This window comes from Pagrus major, chromosome 22 (genome assembly GCF_040436345.1).
Source record: "Pagrus major chromosome 22, Pma_NU_1.0".
NCBI classification, from domain to species: Eukaryota; Metazoa; Chordata; class Actinopteri; order Spariformes; family Sparidae; genus Pagrus; species Pagrus major.
The window spans coordinates 16600450-16622399 of record NC_133236.1 but is presented as its reverse complement, the minus strand read 5'-3'; the positions used below and the strand labels follow the sequence as shown (position 1 = coordinate 16622399).

The window sequence follows — 21950 nt, the reverse complement described above, 5'->3', positions numbered from 1 at the left end:
AGTCTGAGTTTGTTTACACAGTTTCCTTAAAGCCAAAGTGATAGGATTAAAATGTTAACATGCAACAATAGCCCTTTTTGTGAGTTTAAACCAAGAATCTTAACATGGTTTCTCAAGTGAGAGCACATGCTTACCTGACCTACTTAAACTAAGTTACAATAATCAGTTTATCAGCCTTATTTGTGGTTGTTAGAGTAACCAGACTTGGAAATCTCTGCAGCCAGTAGGTTTGAAGTCCTAAAAGATTGTAGACTGCAAAGATGCTTCTTCCCTCCTGCAGTGGAGAGGTTGGAGTGCTTATAGCTCCTGTTGTGTGATAGACACTGAAAAGATGAGTCACTCAGAGACCAACATTGTTGCCATGGCAGCCAGAAGCCTTGAGAGCCAGCCAGGGAAATGTTTTACTTTCCAAATTCAGACTGCTTCATTTAGGTTGATATTTCTGTCACTGCAGTGAAATTTTGAGCGTTGCCATTTCTAACTAGATCTACGTTCACATTTGGGTGGTGCAGTGGTGATTGTCAATTGTTTGCATATGGAATAGTCACAGTATCAGTCAGAAGCTGCAATGATTTACATTTCCATGACTGATTCTCAACGTCTATAGCTTGAGCCTTGAATGGCATTGTACATACTGGATGTTTTCATTTCAGTTCAGTTGTGTTCATACTACTGTATGCATGTTTGGCCTCGCTTTTCTTTCACTTTGTCCTGGCATTGACTGCGCATCCATTTTGCACCTGATAGTGCTGAAAGAATTAATTCATTGATCCGCCAATGGACTGAAAATAAATCGACAACCATCTAGATATTCAATTGATCGTTCATGTTAATTTTTTCAAGCTAAAAACCCCACTTTCAATGGTTTTGGCTTCTGAAATGTGAGGATCTGCTGCTTCTCTTTGTTTTTGAGAATCTCTGGATTTTTGGACTGTTGATCCGGTCAAGCAAATCATCTAAGACATCACTTTGGATTCGTGGAATTGTGACATTTTCACTATTTTTGTGACATTTTCCAGTCTAAATGATTTATCAGAAATAAACCCAACATATTAATTGGAAAAAAAAACAAACATTGAAAGTAATTGTTGGTTGTAGCCTAAGCACCCAAGTTTTAGCCAGTTTTGATTACCGCAACCTTTAGCAATGGCTCGGCTGTTCATGGAAAACATGTCCACTGTATTGGCCTATTGATTGATAAGTGTGTGCCAAACAATCTGTTTCCATCATGTCTGCCAGCAGATGGCCAATCGATAAATAATTTTCCATGAAAAAAAGGGACAAAGTGTTCGTGTTCTTGTGTCTGTTGCTGTCAGTGTCATAATTGTGGCCTCTGGCAGGTTAGAATTTCCTTCCACCTTTTTGTACAAAATTGCTGCCTTGAAATTATTTTGTGCCGGCAGTCTGCTGGCGGCTGAAGATGTGGCTTGTGTAAATCTGTGCTGCCATAATGACCAACTGCAACAAGGGCTGGGTGTCACTGCATAATACATTTTTATACTGGAACGGGTGGTAAAGATTTAAACCACAGAATATAATTTTCTCCTCATAAATTGAATGTGAATGGAGTACAAAGATCTGGGATAGTACTCATTTAACTTTTGTTCTTCACAGTGGTTGTTGGTGCAAAATTTCAAACATCATGAAAGTTAAGAGCTTTTACAGTACACGGCTGACTTTGTGTGTTTACAACCCTGATTCTCAAAACCATAAATCAAACAGAATGTGATAGTTTGCTAATCCTTTTTGACATATACTCAATCGGAAACGGTCCAAAACTTCATTGATTTTTGTACATATATTCTTATTCCAAATTTCATTCCAGCAACCACTTTGTCAAGACAACAGCTGGCAAATGCAGCTTTTCCACCATTGCCTCAAAGCCATCTCTTACAGCTGTTTTGATGGCCTCCCTGTTTCAACATAGATGCACAGTTATGTCATGTCCTTCCACCACTGACTTTTCAAAAGGACAGCAACTAATAAGTGACTCGAGCAAGAATGTCTTAGTTGTGGTGTTTTGTTTCCCACCACAGCTAGAACTTCTCGTATTGAAGGCTATTCTCATACATGTATTATACTTGCAGCAATGTTTCCTCATCATGTGGGCTTGCTGTCTTCATCTCTTCGCCAATCTTTTATTAGCATTCAAGTTTGTTTTTATCTTTAAAAAAATAGAAGTGTATTCTTATTCATCAAATGCAGTTAACTGCACTGATGCAGCATTGAAATCTGTTACACCAGAGTGGATTATAGTGCTGAATCCATATAGTGCTGTCCTCTGTGGCATTTATACTGTTTATTTTCATTATTGACTACTCAATAGCTCAAAACCATATTTTCTGGATTAATCTGTTATCTACAGGACATGAGTAAACTGTAGTAAATGGCCATCACAATGTCTTAAGCACAAGGTGATGTCATTTCATGTTGTAATTTGTCCGCCCAACAGTCCAAAATAAAAAAGTATTCAATTTACTATCATGTAAGTTTTTTAATAATTCTTACATTTGAGAGCCAGGAACCATCCATATGTTTGCCATTTTTGCTTGAAAAACTATTCAGAATAGTTGCAGATTAATTTTATTTCCATAATCTCCCCAATAATCTTTAGCAGACCTCCTATTTTATGCCTCACAATCTATAGGCCACCAAGGCATTCCACTGGTTTTATCAGCGAATTCTCTGACCTACTATCACTTGTGCACCCTGCATACAACAGAATCATTTTAACTGGTGATTTTAACTTACACATTGATAACAAGTCGGACTCCATCTCAAATGATTTTTTAAACCTTCTTAACTGCTTGGATTTTAAACAACATGTTTCATAGCCCACTCACAACAGAGGACACACCCTGGACCTGGTCATAACACATGGCCTGTCCACCAGTGTGTCCTCTGTTGTTGACTTGGCTGTATCCGACCACTACTGCATCTTTTTTAATATCACCAGTTTTAGCCATGAGGAGGCCCCAGTGAGAACCGTGAGGAAACGCTATCTTACTTCTGAAGTGGCTGCAAATTTTATTGAGAACATACACAACTCCCCCGCTGTCACTGTACCTGCACCCTGTGATTTTATTGTTGACAATTTTAACAGTAAACTGAAGTCAAGCCTTGACTCAGTAGCTCCACTAGTAACTAAAACAGTTAAACACAAACTCATACCCCCGTGGAGAAATGATGAGATAAAACAACTGAAAAGAAAATGCAGGAGTGCAGAAAGGAAATGGAGAAGCACTAAGTTGACCATCCATCTTGAAATACTCCGTGAACGACTCAAAACCTACAATAACACTGTCAAACAGGCAAGAATATCCCACTTTTCAAAACTCATTACAGACCACAAAAACAACCCCAAAATTCTTTTTTCCCACTATTGACCTTTTAACCAACCCTGATTTTAAACAGTCCTCTAGTGTCCCAACAGTCTCTCTATGTGAGGACTTTGCAGACCACTTCAGAAGTAAGATCGGTTTTATCAGATCCAATCTTTTATCCCTACAGAAGACAGTGTGTGACACTTCTGAACCGTTCTTTTTACCTGAGGAAACACTGGAGCGTTTTGTCCTGGTTGATGCAGGGATGCTTGGTAGAGTTTTCTCCCAAGTTAACCCAACAACCTGCCTTTTAGATCCCATTCCCACATCACTTTTTAAGACATTTTATGGATTTTTTGAGGATGAGTTGTTAAGCATTATGAATTGCTCTCTCCAGACTGGTCCCTACTGCCTTCAAAACAGCAGTGGTGAGGCCCTTTCTGAAGAAGAGTAACTTAGATCCCAACACTCTTAACAACTACCGACCTGTATCTAACTTACCTTTTTTAAGCAAAATTTTAGAAAAACTGTTTTTTATCCAACTCAATGAATTTTTAAATAGAAACAATATTTTAGAGAAGTATCAGTCGGGTTTTAGGACGAACCACAGCACCGAGACAGCCCTGTTGAAAATTGTTAATGACATCAGGTGTAACATGGACTCACAGAAACTTTCAGTCCTGGTGCTACTGGATCTTAGTGCTGCCTTTGATACAGTAGATCACCACACCCTGATAAACAGACTCAAAAACCTGGTGGGCCTCTCTGGCACTGTTTTAAACTGGTTCAACTCCTACCTTCATGACCGACAATTTTTTGTAAGTATGGATGCATGTTCCTCAAAAACCTATGAAATAAACTGTGGGGTCCCCCAAGGCTCAATTTTAGGCCCAATACTTTTTAATCTATATATGCTTCCGCTTGGCAACGTCATCAGGAGCCACGGCGTACATTTTCATAGTTATGCTGATGACACACAGCTCTATATCGCCGTGTCTCCTGAAGACACGAGGCCAGTTGACAGTCTTCTTAACTGCATTTTAGATATAAAATCATGGATGGCAGAGAATTTCCTGCAGCTCAAACGGGACAAAACAGAAGTTTTAATTATTGGTCCTGAAGTCAAGAGAGAGAAACTTTTACCAAAACTACAAGACTTTAAACCTTCACAATGTGTCAATAACCTGGGCGTCATTTTTGATTCTGAGCTTGATTTTATTCCTCATATTAAAAATATTACAAAGATAGGGTTTTATCATCTCAAGAACATAGCCAGAATCCGCCCGTTTCTCTCTCGGTCAAACACGGAGGTGCTGATGCATGCTTTTATCTCATGTCGCATAGATTACTGCAACGCCCTGCTTTCTGGTCTTCCCATAAAGAGCACTTCCAAACTCCAGCTACTTCAAAATTCAGCTGCACGTGTGCTGACAAGGACCAGAAGGCAGGAGCACATTACACCTGTTCGGGTCTTTTAACCTGTAAAGCACTTTGTGTTGCATTTCATATGTATGAAAGGTGCTATATGAATAAATAAAGTTTAAGTTTAATAATCGACTTATCTTTGCATGTCTAAATAAAGTCAATGCTGGCAGCTTGGAAAGACGAACAGTGTGAATGTGCCCTTATGGAACTGTTTGTGATTGACGAGCCAGTGACGTGAAAGCAGTCCTTGACGTGTTGAAATTCACTATCCGAGGCAGAAATAGGAATGTGCCGGGCATCCGGCCTACCAGGTTTGTTCATCCTTTTTCCATGCTCAGCCTTGACCTCACTTGGCCAGATCGCCTGACATTCATCTTTCTCAGCAATAGTAACACATGCTCAAGTTTCAGAGTGACTCGTAGAGGTAATGTGAGTAAAATGGCACAAATAGTTTCTCTGAGACATGTTGAACACTCTTCATAGTAGAGTATGAAGTCCAAAATAGAACTAACCTCAAAGGAGTTTGATTCATTTCCAAGAATTTATTTTATGTTTTGATCATCCTTGGACAAAGGAAGAAGTTCTTGTACTTAAGGATTTTCTTCAGTCTGCCACTCAGTTGTCACTGTCTAGTTAAACATCTTGAACACCTCTGAATGTTAGCTGGTTCACTACTGAAGCTAACAGTCTGGTAAACAAACCAATTAGCCATAGCTGTTACTTTTCAGCAATCAGTTGACTTACTGAAGTCAGCAGGTTTCTCACTGGAATCACACATGTCAATATAATGATGACTTCCATTTAGCCACAAACAACACTTATTACCTTTTTATTAAATGCCTTCAAAGTCTTCACTACATATATTATGGTATATGAGTCTGCAACGACATGGATGTAAACTGCAACTTGACAGGTGTGCAAAGGCATAGAACTGCAGAGAGTAATTCTATTTTCAGATAGACCTTTGAAAGCATATTTTCGTAATCGAAACACTTTTATGGATGTGGTCAAATAGTGTTTTAGGGCGAGCTAAAACCACATGTGTTGACCACACACACTCACACACACACAAACACACCCCAAACCTAAAAGGGAAAGCTAACAGTGTTAAAAAAAAAAAAAAAAAAAGTGTTTATTTTCTGTAATGACAGGCTTTGAAACATATCGTTGTCGGTGTGAAGCTTGAAATCATTGCAGAACTGCTGTGACTTTACTTTTTGCTCTCTTGGTAAAGAAATAATAAATGGTAGATTGTGGTGAAGATACAGTTCGTTCTTTAATTTTACCAGCTGAGATTATATAATGTGTTTTAAACTATCTTTGAACTGGTGCATTTTTAGTCTTTATTTTTAAGTCTTTTCTTGGTGGAAGACCTGATTCTTCATTTTGATTACCTAACTTTATATTAACTCACAGATTATCTGTAATATGTGCATTCATTTTATTTTGCCCTGAACATTTCTTTACTTTTTTCACATTTCCAGTTTGTAGTTTACAGTAATAATGTTTCATTAAGCTGCTTGTTGGTTGCCGTTGTGCCATATTGTGCCATCATTATTTGAATGTGCACACAAACAAAAGCCTATAGTATACATGCGGTACCATCTTACCCAACCAGTTCAGCAGCTGCAGTACGACCTACGTGCCACCACGCCCGTCATGCATTAATGGTCACATTATGTCTACAGTAGACTGTCACTCCTGTTATTTTACCAGTCATGTTCTGCACATGTTGAAGCACTTCACATGTCCTTCAGTGTTGTCATACCAGTAATACCAATTCATTCATTTTCTTTCTCATATTGTGGTTGTAAAGAAATACATGTCAGTCTAACAGGCAGGAATGAAACTCCAACCAGTGCAGATGGTGTAGATGACCAGATGTAGCACTCAAGGTCTTTTGCTGTCGGCTCCCACAGAGAAATGATTGGTGGTGTTCCAGAAGTTAAAGCCAAATATAAAACCCTTTTAATTCAGTAGAAATGTAATGCATGTTTTTTGTCCTTTTTACTTCCCTTAGGCCTCCCTATTTCAGAATGCTATAATTGTTTCAAAATCTGTCAAGGAGGAAGCAAATTATTGATAGCACCAGTCAAGGCTGCACACAGTATAAATCTGTCTTTAGTTGGATAGGCCTAAAACTAAACCACGGTCTTTATCTAAATGTTAAAGATAACTTTAGATCTTTGTTACATATTTTGCTGAAATCCACAATTTTACTCAAGTAAACGGTCGGCTATGTCACTTGCCGGCCTTCCCCCCACACAACACTCGACAAATGCCTTTGTTTTGTTTTGTTTTGATAGAGAGACTCCTGGTGACAGAATTTACGTATTGTGCACTTAACAAACAATAAGGTGAAATTCTGATTGGTTGAGCTATTTGTGAAGTTAAAACGGTCAAGTCAAAGTGTGTTCGACCTCAGTGCACCAGTATGTTTATGTTAATCATGAACTCATATTTGATAGCAGTCAACTCAGTGCACTGATTCAATACAAAAACCTAACCTGTGTTTATCGTCGCAGTGGGCAGGTTGTAAAAGGACTGGAAACTTGTGGCAGTGGAGACAAATTGAACTTAACTCTGAATTGTACAATCTGAGACTGTGCAGGACTAATCTGTGTGTTCAGAGGTCACCTGACCTGCATACCTTCCCTCAGTTTGTTTTGGTTTCTTTCTGCTTGGCGATATTTCTATGAAATGTTGATGGGCACCAAAAGGGCAGGGATTAGTGTACAGCAGTTTTTATGTGGTGAGCTTTGGATTTCTGAGGTATCATATAAATACGTTTGTTTTATATTACCTTGAATAGGTCAAAACCCCCAGTGTTTCTAACATTATGTGTTCACACTGCAAATCCATCCTTATGTTTGTGTCAAAGTATCGGCTGAAACACACAGATGAGCCTTGATGCTGTGATTTGATAGAATCCCTTGCAGATTGAAAGATGATTATGCACTGAGACAGTTTGTTTCTGTTTAACTACATTTTAGATTGAAAAGAGGCGGCAAGTGCTGTTGCTGCTGAACAGTGTTAATCAAATTGCAAATAGAGGTCAGATACTTAACTCTAGCTGCACAGTATCAAATTGTCATTGCTCTGGGAAATATCTTTTTGTAAATTTAATGTCTACTCCCAATAATGCAGCACATGATCTATAAAATGGTTCATCTGTACATTTTGAACCTGCAAATTTAGACTCAAGTCATGTAATCCTGCTTGCGTTAAGAAAAAACTGCACAATCGCCACAAATGTACCCTGTGAGTGATGCATTTCTGTTTTCCAGGACCGTTGCCCTCTGCTGCAGTAGAAAGCAGCAGAACACTATTCATCCAGGGCACAATCAGTCATTGGGGCAGTGAAACAAGGCAGGCTTAAATGGAAAGGGGTTGCATAACTGCAGCTATCCACGATGACGCAGATATTTATAGTTTTAACGTTATGCTGTGAGAGATAGCTGCTGGTTTGAACATACAAATGTAATAGTATTTGTTGCAGTTTGTATCTACAGTAGCCTTGTACGCTTTCTTTAATTCTTTTCTAATATCAAGGAGTCCTGGTTTGGTACAGACTTTGAATTATGATCGACTCAAGGAAATGTGTTGGTTCCATTCTTTCAGCAATTTGTTTCATATTCTCTCAGGTCTACTGGGAGTTGCATTTTGTTTTATTGGCATAATTCTAAACTGCAGGACCTTATTTGTATGGGTTAACCTTTCTAAATTATTTCTAGTAAAATACATTTGTCTGTACTCAACACAAGTTACAGAAATGTCTCCCTGCAGGCCTGGGCCTCAAACACATTGTCACAGTAGCTCACCTGTGGCCATTTTTTGTTGAGCCTGACTGATCCTGGATTTTTTGGGCTGATACCGATATTAGTAAAAACATTTAGATATTGACATTTTTGATTTGATGTAGATATTCTTTTATACACAGAAATGATACATTTGCAATGATCCCTCAAATGTAGTTATTAAGTCTAAAATGACATTGGTGCACTGAAAACCATGTTATCATAGCGGCACATTTCGGACATTGATATAAGGATATATCAGTCAGGCTCAAATTTTCCTGAAAAAATAACTTTTTCAAACAAAACCTCTTCAATATCCTTGCTGCATCTCTTGCCTATCTTATATAAAACATTAAATTCCACTGTGAAATGGTGGCTATTGGCAGTAATAATTCTCACCTGTGCAATCACATCAGTCTCAGAGATCCATGAGCCACCTGTCCATTTGTGCTGTTGAATTTCTGTGCATATGAAGGTGCATAAAATAGTCCAAGCATCCCAAACACCTGATAGAAATTCTCACTGTGGCTACCAATGAGAGCCTTCATCCTTATAAATCACTTGATACACATAATTATGTACTCTCTGCTGCAGGAGGTGTTTCTCTCGTGGAATATTGAGCACCTTCAACTCATCAATCACAGAAATCTGTGCAGTTTAATGCACAATACCTAATCTTCTAGCTTTCTCACCATAGCCTCCTGGAAACCCTTCACCTGGTTTCCAACAATAATCAAAAGAGAAAAGATGGATTAAAGCTGAATTGCTAGGCTTACAGCAAAAGGTTTAAAGAGATACTGTTTGCACAATAGATACATCTGTAATTATATTTGAACACATTTGCCAACATGTATGAAAATATGTGTTTGCTCTGTCATGTGATGTGAGGTATTGTATCCCAGGATTCTATTAGAGGGATGAACATACTTTTTAAGAGTTGGTTTCATGTTTCGTGTTGATGGTAGCGTGTGTAGAGTGTTATCAAACTTGTTGGCTCAAAATCTCCTGTAGGTGTTCAGTTGGGTTGAGAGCTGGTGACTGTGAAGGCCATAGGATAAGATCCACATCATTTTGTACTAATTGACCCATCCATCGAGGCCCTCAGTTATGCTTCTCCTCTCATTTATTCAGGTTTAATTTGCCTCTCGTCTTTGTGTCGTTAATGAACAGTTGATGACTCTTTTTCTTCAAACTCTCTTGTCAGTGCTGTGGTTGTAGAGCTGAGATCATATTTCCTGTTTTTGCCAGCAAATCTGGTCTTCGCTGTGCATAATACAGTGCATGTTTCTGAGAAACCACTGCATCCTTAAGGCAAAACTACTGACTAATTTGAGCGTCTCAAACATTGTAGTTTTATAAAAATCATTGATATATTAATTGGAAATGGAAAGTAATGACACTGAAGTTCAAACACGAACATTGCTGCAATTTAGTTAAGTTAACAGAGATTCATTCCTCTATGTTTTATTTAAACACATGAACAAGACTTCATTTCAGCAAATCTTCTGTATATGCAATTACAGGATTTGGAAATTACAACAACATTGTGCACCCTGCCTAACACACTTTGTTCTGCAAGTATGCTACTTAACAAATACCAGCATAGCATTTGTCTTATAAGTGACTCATCATTGTGATATTCACCCATTTATAGTTGGCTGAAAAATATGACCAACATGAAATGAAACCCAGAAAATGAAACCCACTCAATGGCTTGTGCAAGGTTTGGTTTCTACATGACAGCGGTCGGCAACATTTAGAGTCTGGTGTTGCTAAATATGGGGCAGATGAGCTGTTGTTTCTTCTGTTTGGCACAACAGAAAAAGCTGCAGCATATTTTAGGACTTTGATACTCTGTTGGGTTCTTTTTGAATCTTATTCCACAAATAGTAACATAGTTGACGTTTGTGGGTGATGACTACTCACAGAATTGTACAGAAACTGTTCAAGTTTCCCTGTAAATCCTGTCATTTGAGGTCATGCTATCATCTTTAAGATATTCAAAAGGTCTGTTAAAAATGTTGAAAGCTGTGATTCAGGTCTCCCATAGTTACAGAGCCCTTTTCAGTTGAGGTTTATACTCAACAATGCCATCAGAGTTCACCAGAGACACAAATAAGACCATTTACGAGTTATTTCCTAACCTACTCACTCAAGGAATAATTATACATCTTGTGCTGTATCTGTTTGTCCTTCTAACCCTGCCACTTACTTACTCATGTTCGTGTTTGTTTATAAAATTGCATGTTATCACATTCAGATAATAGTTTAAGTGAATCCTGGAGCTTTGTGTAAGATACAGCAGTGCAGAGAGAATCACTTTTGTTAAATGTGTTTCCTCATTTTACTTCCAATGTCGGCTGCTTTGTGATGCCAAGATAAAATATTTCATGTGGGAGTGAAGGAGTCCTGTTTTATCCTTCAGATCAACATGACCATTTATTGCTCTGAAGCTCTGAATCCATGTAGATCTTTGACAGCTTGATTAATCTGGAATGTCTATCTGATTTCTCAAATGTTTTCTTCTTCTCTGTTTGTTCGTACATGGCTTCATAGTTGTAATGGAAATATTTTCCTTCCCTGCTCAGAACCCAGAGGAATTGGTGCACTAATGCATCAGTATCTGAGAGGCAAAAATAGCTTCACATAAGGAAAACAGACACTAAATGGGGAAAAAAAAAAGTTACAATTTCATCAAACAAAATAGAAGAAGAACTAAAATCCAACAAGAAAAGGTGTGTCCTATTTGTCCACGGTAGTAATACGGTTCACACTGGTTTACTGGGTCACATGACATGGAAGCTATTGAATAAACTGCATTTATTTTCTATTCATATGTTTATGTAAAATCAATTGATTACACATTAGCAATCAAAAAATGTGTGCCACATGAAACCAATTTAATATGGTCTAGTCAGCATGAAGGTGTTGAAAATAACATTTGGTTTTGCGGCATTTAAACAGTAATTTATTGATGGTCCCTAGTGCTAGGGCTTGGAGGTGAGCTGACCGTCCACTTACAGACTATACGGGTGAAACTGAGTAAGAAGGTGTTGTTGAATCCAGAGTGAATGTCTGTCAGGGATCCAACCTAAAACTAACTTCAGTTTAGTGAATTTTGCTTGCTTTCTAAACTATAAACTGGGGCTGGTAAGATTGTATAAACTAAATTTTCAAAGTATTCAACCAAAAAAATCCCACCTCCTCCCTTGTATTGCCCTGTAGCTCTTGGTAGGCCAACAGGGAGATGTATTTTAGCGGCTAGTTCCCTACATTCAGCAAGCTTGTTAGTTTTTTTATACTAATAAATATATAAACAACTCTGTTAAACATGAGCAAAATAGTCTTATTGAACATACCTAGAACTGAAACAATCACCCAGTTACAGGTCACTGCTATGGGTGTGTGCTTTGTGTTAACTGGGTTAGTTGCTGAATGAGTCTGTTGCTGCTGCAGCAGCTCTGTTCTTTGGCTCAGGGACTTTGCACTGTAGTCACAGTGCATCATTGTCATTGTCATACCAGTTACCTTACGTCTCATTTACATGTCGGAAAACAGCTAACATTGTCATAATCAGTGTAAACGACAAACTTGGCTTTTGTCACTACTCACTGCTAGCGTTGGGATCTTGGCTGCACTTTCCCTTCCATTCTATTGCAACTAGCTTGCTTTTAGCTTTGGCAAAATATCTGCCTATCCTTGTTTGAATACTCTGGTCATGTGCAGTGATTGCACTGGTAGAGTCACACAGATAGGCAGGTTCCTTGGTAGACAAGCAAGTTGGCCGTACAATCAGTTGATTAGATTGAATTGAAATGATTGGATGGGCTTATTAGAGGCCTGCGACAGCTACAGGCACCGGATTGTTTTCTTTTTTCTCAGAGCATTTGATTAATTGATTGCTGTCTGGATTTCAGGAGATTTTCTACAAATATGAAACATAATTCTAAAATCACTTACCAAACCTAGCTTTAAACCTAACTAGAGTTTATTACAAATATATATTTTTTTGCCCCTACAGTAATTCATTGATTACCTTGACCTTGCAAAAATTGTGACTGTGTCATAAGCAAATCAGAGCAGTTGCTGATGAAAGGCACAATTTTTGTCAGAAATTTTAACAAACGTGGCACACCTTTAAGGCAGATAGGCAGGGAACACCCTGGTATTGATCTTCTTATCTGGCTCTCAGCAACAAAGCAAATGAATGCATTTCCTGAAAAGGCCAACTGTTTCTTTAAGGTGGCTATATCTGTCTTAGAGGCTGAAAAATATGCTTTTCACTGCCTCTGATATAAACCTAGAACACACTGGATGTTTGAGTCCAGTATATCGGCTCAAAGTGCTGACTCCCAGCGTTACACAAGTCTACCATACCCCAGTTTATGCACTTAGAGGGAGGAAATGTGAGCTACTCATGTGTCATGTTAACAACAGCACAATCAGGCCACAGGGGCATCTTCGTTCTTTTTCCTCACTTGTTCCAGTCAGGTATTCAGTCCATCCTTTGAATGGAGATTCCTTTGAGATTTGATACTTCAGAAAATTGGCATTAAGGCAGAGAAGTGCGTTAACAAGTTACACTGTGATATTTAGTTCACTCATAGCAGCAGCCAGTGGTCTGACCCATAGAGTTCAGTTACGTAAGAGCTTCGTCAGCTGTCAACACCACCGGAACATTTTCAGTAGGTGTGAAACATTGTGAATTTTTTTGTCTGGGCTTGACTGTGTGTTGCCCCCATTCCACACCATTTTATGGGTAATGCCATTTCAGTTACATAACATTACTCAAGAAGAAACTCTTGACACTTTTCATCCTGACTCCTCTCCTTTTGCTGTTAAAATACACTCTCTGCGGTGCTGGAGTGTGAATAAACAAGTGTGTTGTATGTTTTAGGGCTGCAACAAATGATTTTTACCTCTGCCAAGGAGGTTATGTTTTCACTCATGTCTATTTGTTTGTTGGCTGGTTGATCTGTCAGCAGGTTTACACAAAAACTACTAAGCAGATTTCTACTAAACTTTGATGGCGGATTGGTTTTAGAATAGACCCCATTAACTTTTGATGCAGATCAGGATGAAAAGACGGATCCAAATTACTTTTTTTATCATTTCATCAATTTCTCAGGGGACAATGCATGGATTTTGATGGAAAAAAATCACACGTGTTTAGGTGGCTGGTAACTATGTGGGAGAATAAATAAAATCCAAATAAAAGTCTGCATCTAGCAGATTTTAATATGTTTTATTTGTCTTATTTGAATTAAAGGGGACTTTTGGGCCTTGACGGAGTTATGCACTTTGCTAGTTTTAATTATGGATTAATTTAATGATCCGTTTGTCTAAAACATGTCAAGATAGTGAAAAAGGGGCCATCACAGAAAATACAGTTTGCACATTTAAATAGCTAGAACCAACAGCTTTGGTTTTTTAATTCGAAAAAATTAGTCAAACGATTAACCAATTATCAAAATAGTTCCCAGTTAATTTTACTGTAGTTCGACAAATCAATTTTTCTATTACTTGTGATGGATAGCCAATCAGATAGTGTTGTGGGCGGGACAGTGAGTGAGAACCCAGAGAGGAGAGAACAGACATCGAAAGATTGCTGCAAAGTATTGTGTTTTTAAATTCATTTATTTTAACAGCAATTGGACACAATAAACACAGATACTGATATACGGAAAAAAGCTGAATATCAGCTCCGATAATCGGTCAATTCCTTATTGTAAATGTATTGAGAACTGCTTAATAGCATGTATGTTACTCAAGTTCTTGTATAGATGGGAAACAGAACTAACGCTAATTCACTAATAAACAATTCAAATGTATTAACCTCAGTTTCATTTACACAGAAAAATGTCCAATGTAGACATTCATGCTACAGAAAGACATTTATTAGCACCTCAGTGTCAACAAGTGTCATCGTTGGCATCTATATTTGTGTAACCCTTAAACCTTCGGAGGGTATCTGGTTCTATAGTAGTTGTAAATCAGACCTGCAGTGCTGGTTCCTGTTGCCATTATAGAAAGAGTCCTGTGTCTGCGGCGATGAGCTGCTGCTCTGTTGGAACAGAACATCACTGTACAGTGTGTCACTGCATTTCTGGACACCTGCCAAATGCTGTTTATAGCTTAGCTGGGGTCAAGTTTGACAGCTCTAATAACCCCGAACGCACTCACCGTCTAATCCATAAAAGGCTTTACAATCAAAGCCGAGAGTGACGGGGCTGCCTCTGTGTGGCAGAATACATCCGTGTACTTGGTTGGCCTGTTTGTCCAGCTTTTAGTTTGATATGTAACAGTGTGCCATAAACTAGCAGATTGGAACATTTTTGGACATTTATTGGCAATTTAATTTGTTTCGATGTGTCTTTAATCCTGTTTATTGATTATTTGAGTTGAGGATGTCAAAAACAAAAAAATTCAAGCCAATGTGTTCTATTGCATTTCCTACTGTTCTGCACAGCCAAGTCTAACCAGCTTGGGGAACAGTTGCAGCTGTCATCATCTCTTGTCACAGCCATAATCTGTTTCCATGGAGCATTAGATTGTGCTTTCTAGTGTACATAAGCAGTGAATCAGTGTATTTCCCCTCATTTGTGTCATTCCAGATGCCCCCTCGACAGAGCAGCAGGAACTGTTCACCCAGAAACTCCAGCAGTGCTGCATGCTCTTCGACTTCTTTGACTCGGTGACGGACCTGAAGAGCAAGGAGATCAAGAGGGCCACGCTTAACGAGCTCGTCGACTATGTCTCCACCAACAGAGGGGTGCTGGTGGAATCTGCATACCCAGAGATTACTGATATGGTGAGGAAACACGAACACAGGGCTTCAAGTTCTTTCTCTGTATTTCTTATTAGAAAATTAACTTTGCATGCAAACCCACAGTGACAACAGCAGCAATTAATCACTATTACCAGCGTTATTTATTTAACAGCAAAGAGGTCTCCTCTCTGTGTCACTATGAAACATCCTGTGCACTTGAGCAGGATTAAAAAATGCAGGCTGATTGCATGTCTAGACAGGGTGTGTCATGTCAGCAGCACGTGTTAACACCTTCATAGCACTCACTTTACTATACTGGTTCCATTTACACACAGTTCCACAGCATAAACACAGGAAAAGCCCTATTCTTGGTTTAGTTTGAAGTTTTATCTATTTAGTGCATTTTTCTTTAGCTTTTTTTTTTTTTAGTTTCCTTTGCTCTCTCTCTCTCACTCTCTGCATCACCCACTAAATACAAAGAGCAGACTTGTTGACACCATTTTGTCAATTTTCACTCAAAACATGTTTTAGACTGTAATAGGTGCTGTCTCTCAGCCCACCAAGCAGTCTGGTTCACTTCAGTTCAATTTTTTTTTTTTTTTTTTTTTGCACTTCCATTGTCAAAAGTAGTGGATGGTATCAGAAGAACCGTTCTGTGCCGTCCTGTTTTTTTGTTACCCCTCTGTTGAGGAGGCTAACACACTGATCGGATACTAAAAGGTGGAGTTAAAACACTGTAGATCAGTCGGCTCTGCCTCTGCGCTCCCTGAGCCAAAGAACAGAGCTGCTGCAGCAGCAACAGACTCATTCAGCAGCTAACCCAGTTAGCACAAAGCACACACCCATAGCAGTGACCTGTAACTGCTGGCGCGGGTGATTGTTTCAGTTCTAGGTATGTTCAATAAGACTATTTTGCTCATGTTTAACAGAGTTGTTTATATATTTATTAGACTAAAAAAGCTAACAAGCTTGCTGAACGTAGGGAACTAGCCGCTCTTTTTCACATGCAAGGAGGACAAACACAGACAAAGTTCAGCCCGTGAAAAAGTGAAAGGGGGTTACCCCATAAGCCAGCCAGCAACCACCGCGTCTACATTTAAGAGTACTGTCTGCAGTGGAAACCATGGGTCGACAGATGTTGCTTTTTCAGGGCCAATATCGCTACCAATTATTAGAAAAAAAAATTTCAAAAACTTTTTTTGGGGGGGCCTTTTATATGGCTTTATTGATAGGACAACTTCAGAGATGACAGGAAACAGGATGAGAGAGAGGGAGGGTGACACACAGCAAGGGGCCCCAAGTCGGACCTGAACCCGGGGTCGCTGCAGCGAGGACAAAGCCTCTGTACATGGGATGCCCGCTCTACCAACTGAGCTAATGGGCGCCCCAATTATTAGAAATTTAAGGAGACCAATATTTGAAACCGATATTCATTTGCAGTGAAATTGAAAAATCTTAGTGTCAAAAATACAATTTACTCAAGTACTGTATTTTAGTACAATTTTGAGGTACTTGAGTATTTCCTTTTTCTGCTACTTTATACTTCCTCTCCTCTACATTTATTTGATAAATGTAGTTACTAGTTACTTAACAGATTTATATTATTTACTGGTTATAGGCTATTAACTGTGATGTTACCAATCAGATATTGTTGTGGGTGTGACATTGTGTGAGAGGATGTTGTATCAGAGCCAAAGTCGCACATTTTTAATTTAGTGTATTTTATCGGCAATGTGACAGAAAAATCTCCAACACTGATAATCAGAAAAATGCTGAATATCAGCCCCGATATTGAGCCTGGACAATATACTGTCAATCCCTCGTGGAAACACAAAGCATGTCTGGGGTTACCATGGGTTACGTAGGATTCAAAGAGTACTATACGGAAAGTACTTGGTAGAAACGCAGCTTTATTTACTGTATTTTGTATACTAGTGGTAGCTTCTGTCTGAAGCTTGTATGATGACACCCGCCTACTCAGTTTTTAAAATAATTCTAGCCACTGCGACTTTATTCTCATTCACTGTGTTAAACGAATCCACTGACGTATGATGTAGACTGCTGACCGCAGTTAAAACAAGACTTCCTGTAGTTATGTCAAACAAACCCTATATCATTACACTCCCTTTTGTTTCCGTGTTTCAGTGCTGCCTCCAAACCCCAAGTAGCAGTGCCGTTCTGTGGGGCAATTTTGGTTGTGAAGGTGAAATCCTCTTCCACACATCCATTTTTGTTATGAACAAAATTGCTCAGTTTCCTTTATGAAAGAAACAGCAAATATACAAAATAGTTTCTCCTGAAATGATGTATGAACCACCATTCCAACAACCAACATAAATATTTAAAAGAAAGGAGTCTTCTCACATTATGTCTGTGTCAGTCAACCATATTTATGTGGCAGGATGCGTTACCATAACTTTGCAAGTGATGAATATCTGTGCTGTGGCTGTCATCCTTGTTCGGTGTGATTGTTATCAGAGTTCTCTCGTCATGAATTTTTAGATATCTGGAAACATGTTTTGCACTTTGCATCGGACCTAATGATCAGAATAGTAACTAATCAGTAAGTCAGTTGCATGTGAATATGACACTTTAGTTCTTTAATGATGTAAACTTATATTTTGTTGACTTATGATCTCAGTACTTCCATGAGTGCATTTACTAGAAAAGTAACCGCGTAGGGCCAACTCAGCAAATGTCAGGGTTGAGTAATGAACACATAGGCTGCTGCAGGAATCTTACAGAACTAACTCCCTGCAAAGCATCTTTGGCCAACATGCTATAGATTTGTGTCGATGGAGCAGGTGCCCTCACAGCCTAGTTTCCTCCTACGGTACTATAATGACTCATGTGCAACATTTAGAACACAACAGTCAGTACTGTATTCAGTGCTGCAGTGATTCACTCCACACAGTAGATTATCATGATACGAATGAGCACTTCCACAGCTCAGTCAAGGAGTCTTCAGATTATTAATGGACTGCAGGCACTCATCCATGTTGTACCTTGCAGCCATTGATTTAGGATCTGGTTTGTCTTCTAAGGTGTTTTACAGATTAACATAATGACATCATTTAAGCAGCTAATTTGCGCTTGGCAGTCCCTTGAAAGTTGGAAGCTGTTGAAAGTTTGTTCCTGCAACAAATGACTGTGGATAAATGCAATTTAAACAAGTTTTGTTTATACTTTTGTGCAACGACAAGTGCAAAGCAACAGGTCTTGGGTGCGCGGACTATGTAGGCGTCACCAGTGCCTCCTGCTTTTTCAGTAAGTGTAGGTGCACACCATGAAGTGCAAAAGGGCTCGGTGAAGTGGAATATAAATTGGAGGGTGCAGTGATTAACGCATAATCTGTCAGCCAGTCACATGACTGGTTTCATTGCTGTGAAACAGCTCAACAAATGAAGAATCGACTTCTCTAGGAAGTCATATTGTTGTTTGGATGGTGTAGGGTGGCAACACACAGTACCACAAATCTGCAGCTTAAGACAGATGGTGTCAGGTTGTGTTCAATTTAATAAAAAATGTTATTGAACTTGTTTATATGATGGCATTAAACCGCCACTTCATTTCAGTTTTAAAGGTGCACTATCTAGTTTTGGGGAAGAAATTTCAATTCGAGGGAGAAAGATCTTCATTGACTGACTTTCTATATGCCTAAACAAACTGTCTTTGTTTTCATGACTGAATAAACAAACTGACCTTAAAGGACAACACAATTTCATACTGTTTTACTTTGTTTATATTTGGCGGACCTTGCCACCTTTACATGCAAATTTGACAGCAAGCAACAACTTGCATTTGAGGTCGATGTTTAAACTGCTGAAACATCTGTGTTTAAGATACAGTATGTATTAGAGACATTCTATGCCTTGTTATTGTGCCGGTCCCACCCTTAAAGCAATTAGAGTAATGGCTGTTGTCAGTTATGGCTGCTAATAACACCAGAATTTAAATAAATAAAGGCTATCCACCTAACTTTGCCTGGAGTTGGTAAAGCTGTAAAAGTCTATAAACAAATATAGCAAACAAACTTTGCAATCAAAAATAGCTCATTTAAAAGAGAACCCAAAATATTGGTTACTCTGATTTGTTGGTTGGTTTTTCAGCAGGATTACACAAAAACTTGGAGGGAGGATGGGTCTCAGCCCAGAATAGACCACATTAACTTGATTGGTTTGCATCCAGATAAAGGGACAGATCCAGGAATGTTTTCTCACTTTCTTTAACTCTGGGAGATAGGGAGTTTTTCTGCTTTTAAGTTAATTTTTCAAGGAATAGTGCATGGATCTTGCTGAAAAAAATCTGTTGTGTTTAGGTGGCTGATATCTGTGAGTGAGTAAAAAAGGGGACTGTTGGCAGAGGTATATGCCATTCTTTCCTAGTTTTTACCATCATAGTAATACTTTGTCCCTAATGTCAGCATTTCCTTGTCTGTAGAGCTGTAGAGTGTATAAATATAAACATTAAACCTTGTGGTGAATACAGGATGTATATATGGGGTTTTGGGGCATAGCACGATTAAACACAGATAGTAAACAGAGCAGAAAATCTTCTGTTGTCAGCAGTAAGTATTACAAATTATTAAAAATAAAACTCATTAGTCCTCAAAACTCAAGTCCTACAAATAAATCACACTAACAAGAAGAAAGAATTATCTGCAATTATTTTTGTTGTGTGTGAGTAAAATATGCTTTGATCTGAAGCATTTCAAATTCTGATTTTACACAGTTTCAGTCCTCACGTGGCAGAAAACCGTGTGCGCAACATGTCATCCACTGGATCATGAGCTACTTAATATGGAGTGGCTTGTCCACTGCACATCAGTGATCTTTTGGGTTACCAGGATTGTAAGGCAGGAGTAAAATAAATGCACGAATCCGGCTGGTGCACAGGTATTGTCTTTTGTCTCATCTATCAATTCAGGGCAGAACGGAGGGAAACGGTTCGAGCTAAAGAGAAAACCCAGGTCACTTTAAAGTGTCTGTACTACAGGCTTCTGAATGAGGTTAGACAAATAGCAGCTGCACTTTCAGAAAGCTGGCTTGATAATAGCTCTCCCGGATACTCCATGCTTGGCATCACATGATAATGAAGAGGTGAGTGTTCAAAGTGCTACCCATTATTCTGCTGCAGTGAGGACCGCTTTGATCACAGAGGTTGTTAGGAGTACAAACAGCACGGTTTCTCATCAATGTAAAAGGAGTCTTGCCTCTTTTGCCAACTCTATAATTAGTGTTATGAGTATATTATAGAAAATCACTTCTCCGAGACAGATTTGATTGAATTCTTCCCTTCTGTGCCAGAGATGAGTGAAAACCCAGCAGAGTCAGTGTGAAAAGAGCATCTTTGATCTTAAGTTCTCACCTTTTTCGTCATTTTTGCTCATGCTGCACTTTTCCTCTCTCTCCGCCCTCCTCTCTCTCTAGTCTCCTGTGTTACTAGGTGTCGGTTGCTGCTCCTGTCACCCTAAGTTTGGCCCTATACTGAGCTGCAGCCTCTCCTATAGTCAGCAATCTTGCACTGTTTTCACTCACAGTCACCGTTTTAGGATCCTCCTACTTACTTTCACACACACACACGCATACGAAACACTGTTTCCTTTTTCCTTGCATGAACATTTGTCACACATTTCCTTTCTTTGTTATCTTCTCACACTTGTTCATCTTGTTTTGTCCTACTGTAGTTCTTTTTTAATATTGTGAAGTGATTAAGCATGCAGGATGCTGAGAGGAGGAATTATGCAATTCACCACATGTTGATGGTTTTTCTTGTCACTTCAAGTGTTATTCTTTGTCTTACTTTATTTGGAGGACAATTGCATCATGTTTTTGTTTTTTTTTGTTTTTTTACCACTGTTCCTAAAATGTGACATATATAAGCAGAAAGCACAGTGTTGCCATGGAGACATGAGTCAGCTGTAGGTTACAACTTGAACCCTGTTTTTCTGTATTTGTTTACATTTAGGTAAACTGGCACCATTGACAAATCATGCAGTAGCAGTTCCTGTATGGAATGTTCTCATTGATGCACAGACAATTATCACTGGATTACTTTCATGTTAAGAAAACTTAAAAATGTGATGATTTTCAGGCACGTTCTGGACTTATGAGGAGCACCTTTTTTTCCGATTCCGACCCATGGCCCTTTGCTTCATGTTGTGCCATCTCGCTCTTTCCCCCCTTCGATGAATCATTTTAGATGGTCTATTTGGTTATTTATACAGCTTATTGAATGCTTGCAAAATGTATATTAGGTTGCAAAATACAATACAATTAAATTTTAAAACTTTAAAACTTAATTTTACCTAACAGTCTTTGTTGCAGATTGGGTCTCTAAAGTTTGTTTAGTCTCTACTGACGTCCACCAAGTTTTTCTTCAAAAGACAACAACTCTTATAACAGTGTTAGATTCTCCTAAGCGCTCTCATATTTGAAGTAAAACCTAACCTCCAGGTTTTTGTTTGTTTGTTTCTCTGTGTAACATACAGCAGTAACAGGTCATCAATATCCATTTTCCTAAGCTGCCGACACAGCTTGAGTGTGCAGCATGTCCTTGGTGCCACTGTTTACAGAACGTTAATGTTCATCAGTGTGGATGCTCACATTGTTAATTTTATAGTTATTGTTATAGCGA

The 21950-nt window shown here is 38.8% G+C and overlaps 1 protein-coding gene across 2 annotated transcripts in view; it reads left to right on the top strand.

Annotated features, from left to right (window-relative positions):
• The window catches only part of ppp2r5a (protein phosphatase 2, regulatory subunit B', alpha isoform), a 48787-nt gene that overhangs the window by 7270 nt on the left and 19567 nt on the right, over positions 1-21950 (top strand). For both annotated transcript variants that reach the window (XM_073492395.1, XM_073492396.1), the window contains exon 2: positions 15160-15356. In XM_073492395.1, coding sequence (XP_073348496.1) covers positions 15160-15356 — 197 coding nt within the window. The remainder of the gene's footprint in view (positions 1-15159; positions 15357-21950) is intronic.